The following is a 14,620-nucleotide window of genomic DNA, read 5'->3' as shown; positions in this document are numbered from 1 at the left end:
CCATGTTTATTATGTGTTTTGTGAACTTCCTTCAACCCACTAAAGAGGCCACTTTGATAAAACATTATCCACCTACTCTTCAACTGGACTGTTATGAATAAAAACTAGATTTACAATTAAATAATGTTTGAGTGGTTGTATGGTTGTAACCATAACAGTTCACAGTTCGAATCGACTGTAGTCATGACGATGTGATGATTCCATCATGATGTGTTTTGAGATTTCTCTCCTCACTCATCAAACCTGTTGAGACTCTCCAGACACACCAACCTAGAAACTGAGAGAAACTAAACTAAACTTAACTAAACTTCAAACTAAAACTCAAGATGAGTGACCGAGACGCATCTTCACACCAGCCAGGCTCCATGTTTAATGATTTCCGTCTGGAGGGCCGTTTTTGTGATGCAGTCATCAAAGTCAAGGATGTGGAGTTTCCCATCCACAAGATCATCCTCTGTAGATGCAGCTCGTACTTCCGGTGAGTCAGTAATCTGATATCAAGAAGATTATTAATTAGTATCTGTTTAAATAAGCAGGAAAACACAATGATAGGTTCATGATTAATCACAGTGAGCGATGCGTTGGTTTGATTCATGAGCAGTTGTGATGAAACAAGTTGACCTAGAAGTTAGGACATGAATGACCTGATGCAGAGTATAGACAACATATTTTAAAAGATAATTCAAAAGTATAAGTTATGGTGCAGGTTCCCTGTCCGCCCATACAGTCAGATATATATATCAATATCAATATCAATTTGGCAGATTTGGATGGGATTAAGACCACATACAAGCTACACAATAAGAGGTCCCAAGGTAATACTAGTTCTGTGCGAATAGGGCTGAAGACATGTAACAGAGGCAGGATGTTGTTCAGTTTAACAGCAAACAATTTGCCCAAAATGACATCAGTGCACTGAAAATGTAAACCTCACTTGTAATTAAATAATTATAAATCAGTGTGAGGATGTGAGAAAGATGTTGAATACTGTTTGTTTTCAATCCTCTCCTGTGTTTTCATCCTGATCCACAGAGCTTCCTTCACACGCTGGTCAGCGCCAGAAAAAAGGGTCTTCAACATCCCAGGCCTGTCTCCTTCCATGATGCAGCTCATCATTGAGTTTGCATACACCGGCTCGCTCTCTGTGACGGAGAACAACGTACAGGAGCTGCTGCTAGCAGCCGATCAGTTCAATGTAATGGACATAGTACAAGCCTGCTGCGACTTCCTGGGGGAGCAGCTCAGCCCAGAGAACTGCATCGGCATCTGGCAGTTCACTTTCTGCTCCTGCTTTGAGCTGCAGAGCAAGGCCTACCAGTTCATCCTTGATCACTTTGAGGAGGTTGTTTCCAGTGAGGAGTTTAAGGATCTCACTGCGCGGGAACTCACTAACATCCTTAAAAGAGATGACCTCAATGTGAGACAGGAGCATACTGTGTGCGAGGCCATCTTTCGCTGGATCGCCCACAGACCGGAAGAAAGACGAGGACACCTGTTTGTACTCTTGTCTAAGGTAAGTTCTGCCACTAGCTTTAGCTTGGATTTAGCTGACAGCAAAAACATCAATATTGTAACATCACCTTGGTGCTTTGAAACCTGTAGCTCCACTACAAACAAACTAAGAGCTGTAAGCTTTAAGTCATGTTAGACCACAGACTGTATACAAAGAGGGCAGAGTTTCCTGGTAGGAAAAGTGAAGCCACTGCAGTTCAATTCAAAGATTTTCTCTTGGCTTCTCCGTGTAGGTCCGGCTGGCCTTAATGAGTCAGGATCACCTGGGGACAACTGTGATGTCCAGTGAGCTGGTGAAGAGCAACGCTGGGTGCTTTCGAATGGTGAAAGCGATCCTGGAGACCAAAGACCGCCTCACCTCACCTGCACTTGTCATGCGTGACTCTGTCGCTCGTCCTCGCCTGCCTAACGCCATCCTGTTGGCCATCGGAGGCTGGAGCAGAGGTGATCCAACTAATGGCATTGAGGCGTATGACATCCGCGCTGACCTATGGATCAACCTGACAAACAGTCAGGAGCGCCCTCGTGCCTATCATGGCACTGCCTTCCTCGACGGGTACGTCTACTGTGTCGGTGGCTTTGACGGACTGGAGTATTTCAGCAGTGTTCGCAGGCTGGAACTGAGCACACACACCTGGCAGGAGGTGGCCCCCATGCACTTCCGCCGATGCTATGTGTGCATCACTGTGCTGAATGGATGTATCTATGCAATGGGAGGTAACAATGGGCATGTACGCCTCAGGACTGCAGAGTGCTACAGGCCCGACACCAACCAGTGGACCATCATTCCACCCATGCATGAGCACAGGAGCGACGCCAGCTGCACAACAATCAACAACAAGGTGGGTGAAGTGAAAGAGCAGCTGGGACTAGTAACAGAGAGATGTATGGTGCTGACTGGAACATTGCTAATTTGATTTTCTACCTGCTTAAACCAAGAGTTAGAGGGAATTCAGACCTGGTATTAACATCCATCCTGGGTGATCCGACCACAGGTGGACAGCTCAAAACCCTTCAGTTCAAACCTTGAGTGACCAACTGTGATCTGACATCCTCACTCTTAACATGTAGCATCAGTCCAACAAACAGAGACAAAGTTTTTTATACAAATAAAGAAATATCTTCATGTATAACCTTTGACGAATTACCAAGACGGCCTAAAAAGTTTCTCCCAACTCAGCACCTCACATTTACGCAATTTTTTAAGGGAGTCTGGGGATTTTCTTCAGGGGCGACAAAAATGGTAAATTTGACATGTTTACAGTCAATAAATTCTGTCTTCTTTTCATAAATTTAATGCGAATGAAAACAGTTGAAACAGTGTGTTCAAACAGCTGCCAAATTTTGGCAAGTAAGACGCATAAGCATAAGCAGAAGACATTTACACACTATACAAGCGAAGAAACAACTTAATGTATTGCATATAATGCCGAATTTACGAGAATTCATGAATGATTTAGAATTTGTTGAAGTTTGTTCACACAGTTCGTTAAGTTTTTCCTCACTCAATAAACTCTTAAAATCATTTGATTTGTTATGGGAGTCTGGGGATATTGGGGTCAGTAGTTCAATGGTTAGTTGAGACATTCACAAACATCTGCTGCTAACATTGGCAGGTTAAGAGAGCTGAAACATGAAGTTTGCAAGACAGTTTGGCTACACTGAGCAAGATTGTTTTGGCCTATTGAGCTGTACGTTTTACAATAGAAAAAAAAACTTCTAAGTGATCTCCTACAAACAATGTAATGGTGACACGTTTCTAAATCACCTCAATATCTTTTGCTGTTCTGTGCTGCAATTTATATTATTTATCAGCTGACAGCTGCAATAACATCAGATCAGCTGCAATTTATTTTTCAGTTGGACTATTAGATTTGTGACTGGACGCTGGGTCTCAGCTGTGATTTACTTGTTATCTTACAATGGTGTAAAAACATTTCTGTATTATTTGCGTTCATACAATGAAACAATGTCAACAATTGAAATTGAGAAGTGCTAAATGACTTAATGTCCCTTCCTAGATCTACATTTGTGGAGGTTTCGATGGGATTGAGTGCCTGGAAACCTGTGAATATTACAGCCCAGAAACCAACCAGTGGACTGTGATCGCCCCCATGAACAGCCAGCGCAGTGGAGTTGCCATCGTGGCACATGCAGACCACGTCTTTGCAGTGAGTACATTAATGTCATACTCTTGAGACCAAATTTGTGCCAACCTGTCTTGTAGATTGTTCATTGATTGGATCATGTGCTGAGAAACTGTTACCATCTTCATTTAAACACCATTTATTCAACATTTCCTCTCACAGGTCGGTGGCTTCGATGGCAGCGCCCGTCTACGGAGCGCTGAGGTCTACAGTCCCCGCACCAACACCTGGCATGAAGTGTCCTCCATGTTGACCGCCCGGAGCCACTTCGGCATCGAAGTGATCGACGAGCTGCTCTTCGTTGTGGGTGGCTTCAACGGCTTCACCACCTTACATGACGTCGAGTACTACAACCTGTTGACGGATGAGTGGTCTGCAGCCTGTGACATGGAGATTTCCCGCAGCGCCCTCAGCTGCTGCGTGGTGCGTGGACTCCCCAACATGGCTGAGTACACTTGGTGTCGTGACGCTAGGCCACTTTTATAAGTGGAGTTAATGGAGGAAGAATCAATCTAACAGTCTTTTTTATTGTGGTTTTTATTGTGTTTTATTGTGTTTTATTGTGTGTTAATGCTGATTTAACATCAGCATTAGAAAATATTAAATACATTTCTCTGAGCATTGAAACACCTGCTTCTTCTGAGCTTTCTATAATTGTTCACTTAGAGTGAGAACTTATTTTGTGTTATGTGAGAAAGGTTCTGCGTTCGCCTGCTGACACAGCACCCTGCCTGCATCCAAGAGCAGAATAAATGCTGTTAGAAACTGTTCGCTGTTATTTAACTAAATGAAAGGAAGTCTCTGTGCTTATTTGTCACACCCAGTCTTATGGTTAAAGACTAAAAATAAATACAAAAACTAAATAACATACAAACCAGGATGAAACTCAGGGAACGCAGGACTGCAAAAACGTGAGGGCAGAAAACATGAAGAGCAAACACACAGACACTAGGAACAAAACATGACCACTAGACAAGACTAAGGGAAAAACACAGGCTTAAATACGCAGGGACTATTAACAAATGAAACACAGGTGTACACAGAAAAATGACGGGAAAGAGACAAAGACAGGAAGGGGAAAGTCAGAAGACCCATGAGGATGAATTCGACGAAATAAAACTGACAACCAAAACCATGACATGAAGGCCTTTAATTGTCAGATGTGACCCACCAGCAGTTTCTCATTATTGCCCTCACAAGACAACTACATACTGTGATACTGTGTGTTAATGAAGCACAAATGCTGCTAATATAATGTTTACAGAATGAGTACACGACAGAGTACACTGTAAAATATGTGTTAAAAATATAACAATGGAAATGTGAATGAAACACTAACCCCAACTGCTGAAAATAAATAAATGAATCAATAAAATGTTGGAATGAGTTGTCCTGTGTGTACTTTGAGGATTTTCAGTACCAAGCCATTTTCACGTTGGGCTGGAGTTGAACAAAACCTGATAACTTGCCATGAGAGTCCACATTTATTAGAATGGACAGTACATTCTTGACATGCGGTCGACCTTGTGTTGACATTTCAGACAGACTGTGTCCTAATGCTTTAAGCTAAGCAGCTATGGTGAAGTTTTTGGCTTTAAAAAGGTGACTTGTTTTTAAATCCATTTTGGACCCCGGGGCTTCCAGAGACTTGGCTTACACCAGATGAGCTGTTTAAAGCCATTTTATGTCTCTTATTTCAGCTGTTATTTGCGTTTTAAAAACAAGTTCCCACATACTTCAGTTGTTTAGGAGAATGCTGCAACGCTGTTTGGCTGTCTCAGTTGTCTTATCATTTCAGTATTATTCTGAAGCTCTCGGTCGGTGTACAACTTTCATAGTATTTCTTTTATTGTAGTGTAATGGGCCTGGCTCAAACACTGAGACATATACACAAGAGTGCATTGCTGACTGACACGCAGAGACTAAAATCAGAGGCGAAGAGTGAAGGAATAAAAGGAAGGATGGAGAAAGAGAGAATAGAGCGATGGAGAGAGAGAAAGACCTGCAGCGAGAAACATGGACAGAGGAATGACAGAGAGATCCAGTCAGAGAACAACTTAGTGCTGTTACATGACTTTCTGGCTGATGTCAAGGACTAGCTGTTCCACAATCTCCTCCAACTAAATTTGGACAAAACTGGGATTATTCAGGGGGAAGAAAAGCTTGAATGACTTCAGTCTGTCCTTCTCTGTTTTTGCCGCATGCACCACCCTCCCTCCCTCCCTCCCTCCTCTCTCTCCTTCTCTCTCTCTCTCTCTCTGTTGTCCTCTCTCTTAATCTCTCTCTTCCTCTCTTTCCCTCCTCTCTTCTCTCTCTTTTTGTCTTCCTCTTCATCTCACAGACAAAGCAGTGGTCGCTCGTTTTCGGGGAGAGTCACCTTGAGGCAGTGAGTTGTCTACATCCGCATAGGAATATATAGTATGAGTGTGGACATAATGGACGTTGTCTTTGTTTTTAGATCAGAGGACATAAAAATAAACAACTTTCTTCTTCAGCCACTTGCAGAGTGACTTCATTTTGCTCAGATTTCTGTCCTCTGAAAACATTTTAAAGTTTAAAGAGGCCACGTGAAAGAAGGTAGTCACTCCTTTATGCATCTGTTCCTGTGGCTTCTTCTGCGGAAACCAAAGTATTACGTATTTTGGCTGCTCCTTTGTTGATAATATTGCTTACACCTGAAATAACTGCTTTTCAGGCTTTGTAAGTTTATTCATGAGCGTGGCATTTGTGGTCAGATCATTAGTTATCATAACTAAAACCATCTCAACGCATGAGGGAAGGGAGCGTCATCATAACTCGGCAGTATCCACCCTGACGAGCCTCACAGGCAAAGCAGAGGGACGGCAGAGACGCAAATTTTAAAATGGAACGGAGCAAATAGCATGAAATATTAAATTCAACACAGATCAACTGATAAGCTCTCGCTCTTTTGCCCTCCCCCTTCTTCCCAGCACCATGTCCTTCATTTCTCCAGTTTGATATCTTTGTGTGTGTTGGAGCTTTGTGCTGGTGTGCCCTCTGCTGCACCTTCAGACATAGAAACTGTAAGATGTAATGGTTTGTCGGTCTGTTAAAGTAATGTTATTCACTCTTTCACACTCTAATGGAAAAGTAAAACCTTTTTTTAATCACAGTTTGATTTAAATTTGTTTTGTTGGCATCACAGTTGTGTCAAAAGCACATACAGGAAGACAACAGTGGTTATGTTAAACATTATGGAAACATCACAAACTGGCATGGTTCATGCACGGCCCAGGACAGAAAGGCTTTACAGTGATTAAAACCACCCAGAACATCACTGGTACCCATTTACTGAGCATCAGTGACATCGGTGAAGCGAGATGTCTGCACAGAGCCCAAAAGATACTAAAAGACGACACCCATCCCAGCTACAGTCTGTTCACCCTGCTGCTGTCTGACAAGAGATACGGAAGTATCCGCTCCACAACAACACTCCATAAAAAAAAGATGTAGCAGGACTCAAGGACTCTTACATTATTTCTTCCTTGTTTAAAAAATGACTAATACACTTACCTTGAGTCTTATTATATTGTGATAACTGAAGAAGTATACCAAGTTTCGTTGCCCTCTCCCGGGGTCACAATTCTCCTCTATCGATTTATGCATGAAAATTTTCCCACCTTTTCCCCCTTTTAGTGATCACAACTTCTTTCTGGCACTGTATAGCATGTAACGCCACTGTAGGTACTGTTGCACCTCATCCTCTTCAAGAGACTGAGAGAGGGAAAGTGAAATAGGGAGGAGAAAGAAATACCCAAGCAATTTCATAAGTCCTTGAAGAAGAATTCCCATTCCTCACGGAAGGTTTTAAAAGAAAGCAGTGTGCATTTTGTGACTGAAGGGTCGCACTGAAGTCGAATGAATGAATGAAAACTGAAGGTCATGCCAGAGGGGCGAATTATTCTACCTTCTTTACGGGGAATTAAAAGTTAAATGTGTAGTAGTAACATATACATTTCTGGAGGAGGACCCCCACACCTCCTGATTTGGTTTCAAAATCCTCCCTATTTTTGAGCTCTCAAGGTCGGCAAGTATGAGTTTAACCCAAGAAGTTCTCAATTTTATTAAAATATTGTGGTTATTGCAACTAAACTATGTCATGGCCAGGCAATCAAAACACTCAGTGAAAAGATCATGGTAAAGGTACATCAAAAGGACAACATTAATTGCAAGCTTCATGCCTATAAACCACCCTGACTTCTTTATTTTCCTTCTCACTGGATAACCTTTAGGGCACACTACGTCCTGTGTTGTCAGCAAAGGATTTAGAAGTATCTGAGCTGGAACACATCCACATCAATATTTTATGACACTGCATTGTTTTTAAAATTCTCACTTTCCACAGTACCGCTGAGGTACAGAAAGATCGCAGTTTAGAAAGTAAGATGTGAATTGCATGTCTGTGACAGGACACACTGCATCCATGATCCCAGAACATTGTCATGATGATCATCAAACAATCAGACTTTATTTGTATGGCACTTTTCATACAGCAAAACGTGTTTAAAAGTGTTTCACTTGATGAAAACAATGACTCAACCCCTCACCCAAACAACAGCACCAAACCTGAAGTAAATGCAAAACAGACGCATCCCGGCTAGCAACCCTAGACTCCTCAAATATAAAATACATGACTAAAAGGCTATCATGAACATAAATTAAAAAAACATAAGTAAAAAAAAAAATGAAATACAAAATTGATACATTTTGCTCTAGGTCCATATATTCAACTTACAAAACAGCGATGGAAACAGCTTCTGGAGCAGGCTGGTGAGGCTGATTTTGGTGTTTTTAGTTGTCTGTCACTGGTTGGTTGGGTTAAGGCAACAAAAGGTTAAAGGTCCTGTTTGTTAGAAAAGTTTATTTTCGAGTCTCATTCCCAACTAGTCAAATAATGACGCTATGGGATTGTAGATCAGGTCGGCTGCCATCCCAAAGCGTCAGGTTATGACAAGTCGGGACTCAAAATCAATTTTTCTTACAAAAAGGTCATGAACAGAACATGGTTTGACACTTTCGCAACGTATGTTGAGGATAACTTCTCCCATGTGCGTATTTTTTCGGACTTTTTCTCTGAGTTGCCAAGCTATGACTTACAAAAACATTGCTACAACACCGCTATTTGAGATTGTGCCTGCATCCATCCTCGACCCCGACCTCTTTGCTACATTAAGGGAACAATATACTTCCCACACTGGCACTGAATGTCGGAGCAGGGATTTAAATCGTGAGTTGCAGAGGGTGAAAGTTTGTAATCTTGTGTATGACTTCAATAAAGCATGGCGTAAGTTCAGACCGAGTCTACTCCAATGATTTACTCCTGCCAAGGCCTTTTACCTGTGTTGTGCATTCATTAAAGGGGAATTAGTTCTCCCAGTTGAATCCTCATTACTGCTTTGAGAACTTCCTCACAGAGCAGAGGCTTTTTGGCATAAATTATCAGTTCTGTGATGTCTCTGAAATCCTGAACAAAAAGGTAAATGTATAATTCATGTCTGTGAGAGTCATGTATGTAGATCATCATGAGGTGCTGAGAAACCTAGTATGGACGTAACTAAAAGGGATACTGTGCTGTAATCTTTTGCATGCTTTTATGGGCAATGTGACTATTTTCATTCATACTTGTGTAGCAGACTTGATGAAGTGTCTTCCAGAACTGTACGTACTGTAAGCGTAAGATCTGCAAAGCATTTAGAGACTACATGTACATGTCTGAGAATGCTCTCATGTGTGCATGCGTGTGTCCCCAGAAGATGTGACGACAGGACTTCTACAAATACAGACCGACAGTCCCAACTGTTACGCCGCCCACACACACACAAACACACACAGTGAGGAGGAGCCCTGACATGCACAAAGCACAGAGGTTTTTAAAAAATTATTAGCTAAAGTTGCTTGGCTGATGGTCGATGTTCTAAAAGCCCTGTGCAATACAACTTTAATAGCACTGGCAACAGGGTACACACACACACACACACACACACACACACACACGTACTCAGAGCCATTTTCTCCTCCCTTATTTGCAAGGTCTGGTTTCCCCGTCTCCTCCACTTTCTGTCTCTGCTTCTCCTTCGTCTGTCTGCTTGCTTTGTAGCCGAGGGCTGAAATACAGCTTCTCGCTCATAAAACCAGCGAAAAACACACAAACAGTTATTGTTCCGCTTGAGCAACTGTCAGCAAACTGACAAACGACACTGAATTAGTGCTTCACCGACACAGTGAGATCATGACAACAACGGCGTGGAGCCTGGTTGTGCGCATAAGTAGGTGTATGTTTGAGAGCGTGTGTGTGATCTGTTAAATATAAGTCAATACCTACTGTATTATACTATGTTTTAGTATATGCCGTGTGTGTGTGAAGTAGAAAGAGGGAGTGTGTGTGTGTGTGTGTGTGTGTGTGTGTGTGTGTGTGTGTGTGTGTGTGTGTGTGCGTGTGCGTGTGTGTGTGTGCAGCGCCTGAGGGCTTTGTTCTGTACTGGTGCAATAAAAGACACATTAGAGAAAGAGAGAGATTACAGAAAAAGAAAAAAAACATTATCACCCATAAATGGTGGGGGTTTTTTCTCTCTCTCTCGCAGAAAAAAAAATACAATAAATCTGTGTGGGTGTGAGAAGCAACAGAGCAGAGCTTCACATGATGCGTCTGCCTGGAAATCCTGCATCGAGCCGCTCACACTGACATACATTTTTGAGGAATTTGACTTTTTGAGTTTTGTTGTAACTTACTCAGGCGAAAAAGTGTCCCGATTGGTGTTCTGTGAGAGCTGTGACACACTGTCGGTCGCATCAAAAGAAGAGAAGAAAAAGAGATATCAGAGGAAGTCTGGCAAGAGGGATCTGGAGGATGAAGAAAGAGAGAAGAAGAGGATGAAAGATAGAGGAGGATGGTGGTTTAAAGATAAGGGAAGGGAGGACGTAGTGGTGTGTTGAGTAGAGGGTGGAATCAATTTCCCCTGTCATGCTCCACACCTGTCTCACCCTCTCGGCGTGTGTGCGGCAGGTGATTTAGATGGGAGGGTCGGACAATAGTTTCCCATTTGGAAAGCATTCAATTCATCCCACGCAAACACACACACACACACACACATTATAAAACAGCTCTTACACTCCCTCTCGACCTCCGTATGACCTCTGCCTGTTTCCTCTTACCTGTGTGTCAGTCATGCAACATCAGACTGACAGCACCTCTCCGCTTTAGCTGACAGTTGTCCTGTTCACATCCAGCAGTCACATTGAAGGATGAGCTTTTCCTACCCCCGAATGCTTTGTGAAATATTAGAGTCCGAGCTGAGATGATTACTGAGGAGTTTATCAATAAAGTCAGAGTGAGAATGAACAAAGATGGACCTTAAAGAAGAATTCTGGTTTATTACAACTTGAGGTTTATTTCCAGGGCTTTACCATAATAATATTATCAGTGGTCAAGGAAGCACTAAGATCCTTTTTCTTAAGTAAAATTACTAATACCACACTGTAAAAATACACGGTTACATATTATATATAATCAGGAAAATGTTAGTGGAAATAGACAACTTTTCTTTTGCAGTGTAGAGTTTCCCCAATTGTTCCACCGTTACCTGGGGATGGCGACCAGGGAAAACAATGCCTCTTCCTGTTTAGGTTGCACAACGGCAGTCACACTTAATGCGACCTTTGTTTGTGAGGGAAAAAAAATAGCAGAGTGAAAGGAAACCAATCTATACGTGGACGGTGTCATCTTTGTACAGCCATTCCACTGTGTAATAAGTGTTTACTTTAAAGTTAAAGCAAAAAATGAAAAAGTCTTTTCAAGGAGACCATTGAACAATTGTTTGTCGTGTTTGTGGTGAGCAAAGCAGGTATTTTAAGCTAAACCATGATGTTTTCCTTATCCCAACCTAAATCTAACCAGCCCTTAAGCACAGCGTTGTCATAACATATTATAAAGAATTCAATCCATGAAAAACAAAACCCAAAATGAAATAACCAAATCATCCTTTCATGATAAATTGATATTATGAATCTTGAGGGGAAAAAAATGACGTTGCAAATCTGAACTTGCCGTGGTGTTCTAGTATCTGCCTGGTAGGAAAGGTGGCTGCAGGATTTCGTCTTCCTCCAGCTCTCTGCAGACTTGTACCCAGGGAACGACTCCTCTATTCAGGCCGTCTGTGCAACAGCCTCCCCTGACAACCCGGGAGGTCAAACCACTGTCACTCACGGTGATATGGAGAGAAAGACAGAGAGAGAGAGAGGAAGAGGGAGAGAGAGCAGAGTGAACATACAGAGGGGAGATAAGTAGAGAAAGAGGGAGAGTGAAAAGAAAGGGCACATACAGAAGGGAAGTGGAAGGAGAAGAGATGAGAATCCAAATGAATCTTCTTCACCCAACGGACACACTGTCAAGCTCTGTGTGTGTGTGTGTGTGTGTGTGTGCGTGTGTGAGTGTGTGTCTGTCTTACCTACTAATTGAAATGCGATGAGGTGTGAAACACCCCTTTAAAAGACCTATCACCGTGTGTGAAGCTAAATGTGTGTTCGGAGGGTTATACGCACGCACGTGTGTGTGTGTGTGTGCAACGCATATCAACTCCTTTTGACCATAGATACAATAAAGTGTATGTGTGTGTTAAATGCAAATGTGCGAGTGTCATACTCAAGCAGGGATGTACCTGTTTGCATGCAACATGTTTGAAGCAATCAAACTGAGCGTGAGCACAAGTCCACAATGCAATATAAACAAGTGTGTGAAGTGAATTTGCACATTTGTCCACATGCATACAATAATCAAGTGTGAAAGCTTCTCTGTATGTGTATGTGTGAATGTGACTGAGTGAGTGTGTGCGTATAATTTCATTTTGCTGTCTCAGCCTCTTGTTAAGGAGCCATTTAGAGCTCAGGTTGAGTTTCCTCAGCGCCTACTGACACTTCTTTCCTCCTCACTGCCTCTCTGGCTTCCACCATCTTTTCTCCATCTCTGTCTCATTATCTCTGTCTCTTCCTCGGTCCATCCTCTCTCCTCCTCTGTTGCCTCTCTCTCTCCTTCTTCTCTCCTGTATTGGGTTTCTGCACTACACAGTCTTTTTTATAGTATCTTTTATTGACATATTTTGAAGAAAAGATAGAAGTCACACATTAATCACTACCCCAAACCCAGCTTAAACACACACACACAGATATCAAGGAGGTGGGATACAGTAAACAAGTATGTCCAAGGTTGACATTTGTACCAAACGTGACATATCACACTTACATTTTATGCTTTTTAGCCACCTTTCACATCAGTAGGTGATATTACAGCCAACAAGTCTGCCAAACATACAAACAGGGTGTTTTATTGAGGCGAAGGGCAAACCTTGATTTTTTTCCTAACCCTAACCAAAGCACAGTGATTCCACCTAAACAAACATAAAGTTGCAACATAAAGAAACATTTTGCTTTTAACTTATCTGTGGTTTTGTACAAATGTACTTATATGCTCTTCTTAATCATGTATTCATGTATCAAGGACACAATAAGCTCATAACAGTACATGTCCTCCACATGTAGTTGTTAAATGCATCGATCAGGATTTGGTGTAAAGAAAATCAAAATTGAGAAGGAAAAGTACAAAATGGAGTCAGATGTTGGAACCCCAGGATTCTTCCCATCCATGTTGATGTTTATACTATTTTCTAAAACATGGTGGAGTTGGTGCCTTCAAGTCCTTGAGAATAACAATATTTTGCTAGTGCAGTGTTTGAATGTATGAAGGGATAATTAACAAGTCCTCCAGTCTTCTTTTTTTTACTTGATTGTTTATTTGTAATGACTAAAATGTTTTAGTTGGAAATGGATGCAAACACGTCCTTGAAAAACTTACTGATCTTCAAGCTAAATTATGCAGTATATTAAATCCAGTAAAAATAACACCAGTCAGTGCAGTTTTTTATTATGCAGCCTGTATGAGCTTTCACTTAACAGGGGGAATATTTTGGCTAATTACTCAAACAGTTTTTGCTGTGGTAATTGATGATATTCGGTTGCAGCATAGTCCTCTAGGAGCATGTAATGTGTGTGTGTGTGTGTTTGTGAGTGTGTTCACACCAACACCAACACTAACTAAATGTGTGTTTGGGCTGTGTGAATGCGACTGCATTGCTTAAAATGCAATTTAACTGTGTGTTTGAGAGTATGAGTCAGTTTATATCCATACTCAACTAGGTACAGCCTTTGTGCTGCAGGTGTTGGCATATAGATGTTCGTGTGTGTGTGTGTGTGTGTGTGTGTGCGTGTGTGTATAAGAAGCCCTCTATATGTTTCCTATCAGATTGGTGAACCGTGATATTACACTCTAAGCTTATATACATATTCATCCATTTGCACACACACATGAACACACAGACACTGAAAGTCACTTGCCCTCTAAGGCCCTATTAAAACTACACTGTGATATTATCAGGCATAAATATCCATATTTTTAGAAAATGTACATACTGCTTTTTTTTTTAAAAACATAAAAACATGTCCCAGGGCTGGAGGCGGTTACAGCAGTTGTGCCTGCACACATTACAACCTGTGTTTTTATCTCTCATTCTCGCAACTCTTCGCTCTTTTACCTCTGCACTTTAAACTGAACAGTTATCAAAGGTTTTGCCCTAGAATCTTTTATAATGTGCATACATACCTGCAGTGGTATCATTCAGTAGATGCAACAATATGTAGTCTCACATACTCGGCTCTGTGGTGTTATTATGGATCCCACTGGTTTTCTCGCAAGACCCGCCCTAATCTGCCCCTGTTAGTCACCTTGTTGGTTGGATTCTCCACTCTTGACTCAAATTGTTAACTCACAGTGTAAAGTGGTTATGTCTGTTATTCTGTAGTTTTCTGTGGTTTTCTTACGGTTCTGACACAATGGTTTATGAGATGTAGTTTCCCCAGTAAACACACCAACCTATTCACACATCCTTCCTGGT

General features: G+C 41.7%; 1 protein-coding gene across 1 annotated transcript; it reads left to right on the top strand.

Moving 5' to 3' along the window:
* Positions 1-215: 215 nt before the first annotated feature.
* On the top strand, positions 216-4,286 carry LOC311272316 (kelch-like protein 10). The gene is made up of 5 exons (XM_084378662.1): positions 216-478; positions 1,033-1,513; positions 1,746-2,354; positions 3,534-3,683; positions 3,822-4,286. The coding sequence occupies exons 1-5, from the start codon at positions 327-329 to the stop codon at positions 4,143-4,145; spliced, it is 1,716 nt and encodes a 571-aa protein (XP_084234788.1). The 5' UTR covers positions 216-326; the 3' UTR covers positions 4,146-4,286.
* The last annotated feature ends 10,334 nt before the right edge of the window (positions 4,287-14,620 follow it).

The sequence above is a fragment of the Pagrus pagrus genome (assembly GCF_965226575.1).
Source record: "Pagrus pagrus genome assembly, chromosome: 17".
Lineage (NCBI taxonomy): Eukaryota > Metazoa > Chordata > Actinopteri > Spariformes > Sparidae > Pagrus > Pagrus pagrus.
The sequence above is the reverse complement of the archived record's forward strand: the minus strand, read 5'-3'. Positions and strand labels throughout refer to the sequence as shown.

Excerpts from the sequence above, each read along its gene's own strand:
- LOC311272316 (XM_084378662.1), top strand. The coding sequence starts at position 327 with ATGAGTGACCGAGACGCATCTTCACACCAGCCAGGCTCCATGTTTAAT. Across the intron at positions 479-1,032 it reads AGATGCAGCTCGTACTTCCG|AGCTTCCTTCACACGCTGGT; the intron begins GTGAGTCAGTAA and ends CCTGATCCACAG. Across the intron at positions 1,514-1,745 it reads TGTTTGTACTCTTGTCTAAG|GTCCGGCTGGCCTTAATGAG; the intron begins GTAAGTTCTGCC and ends TTCTCCGTGTAG.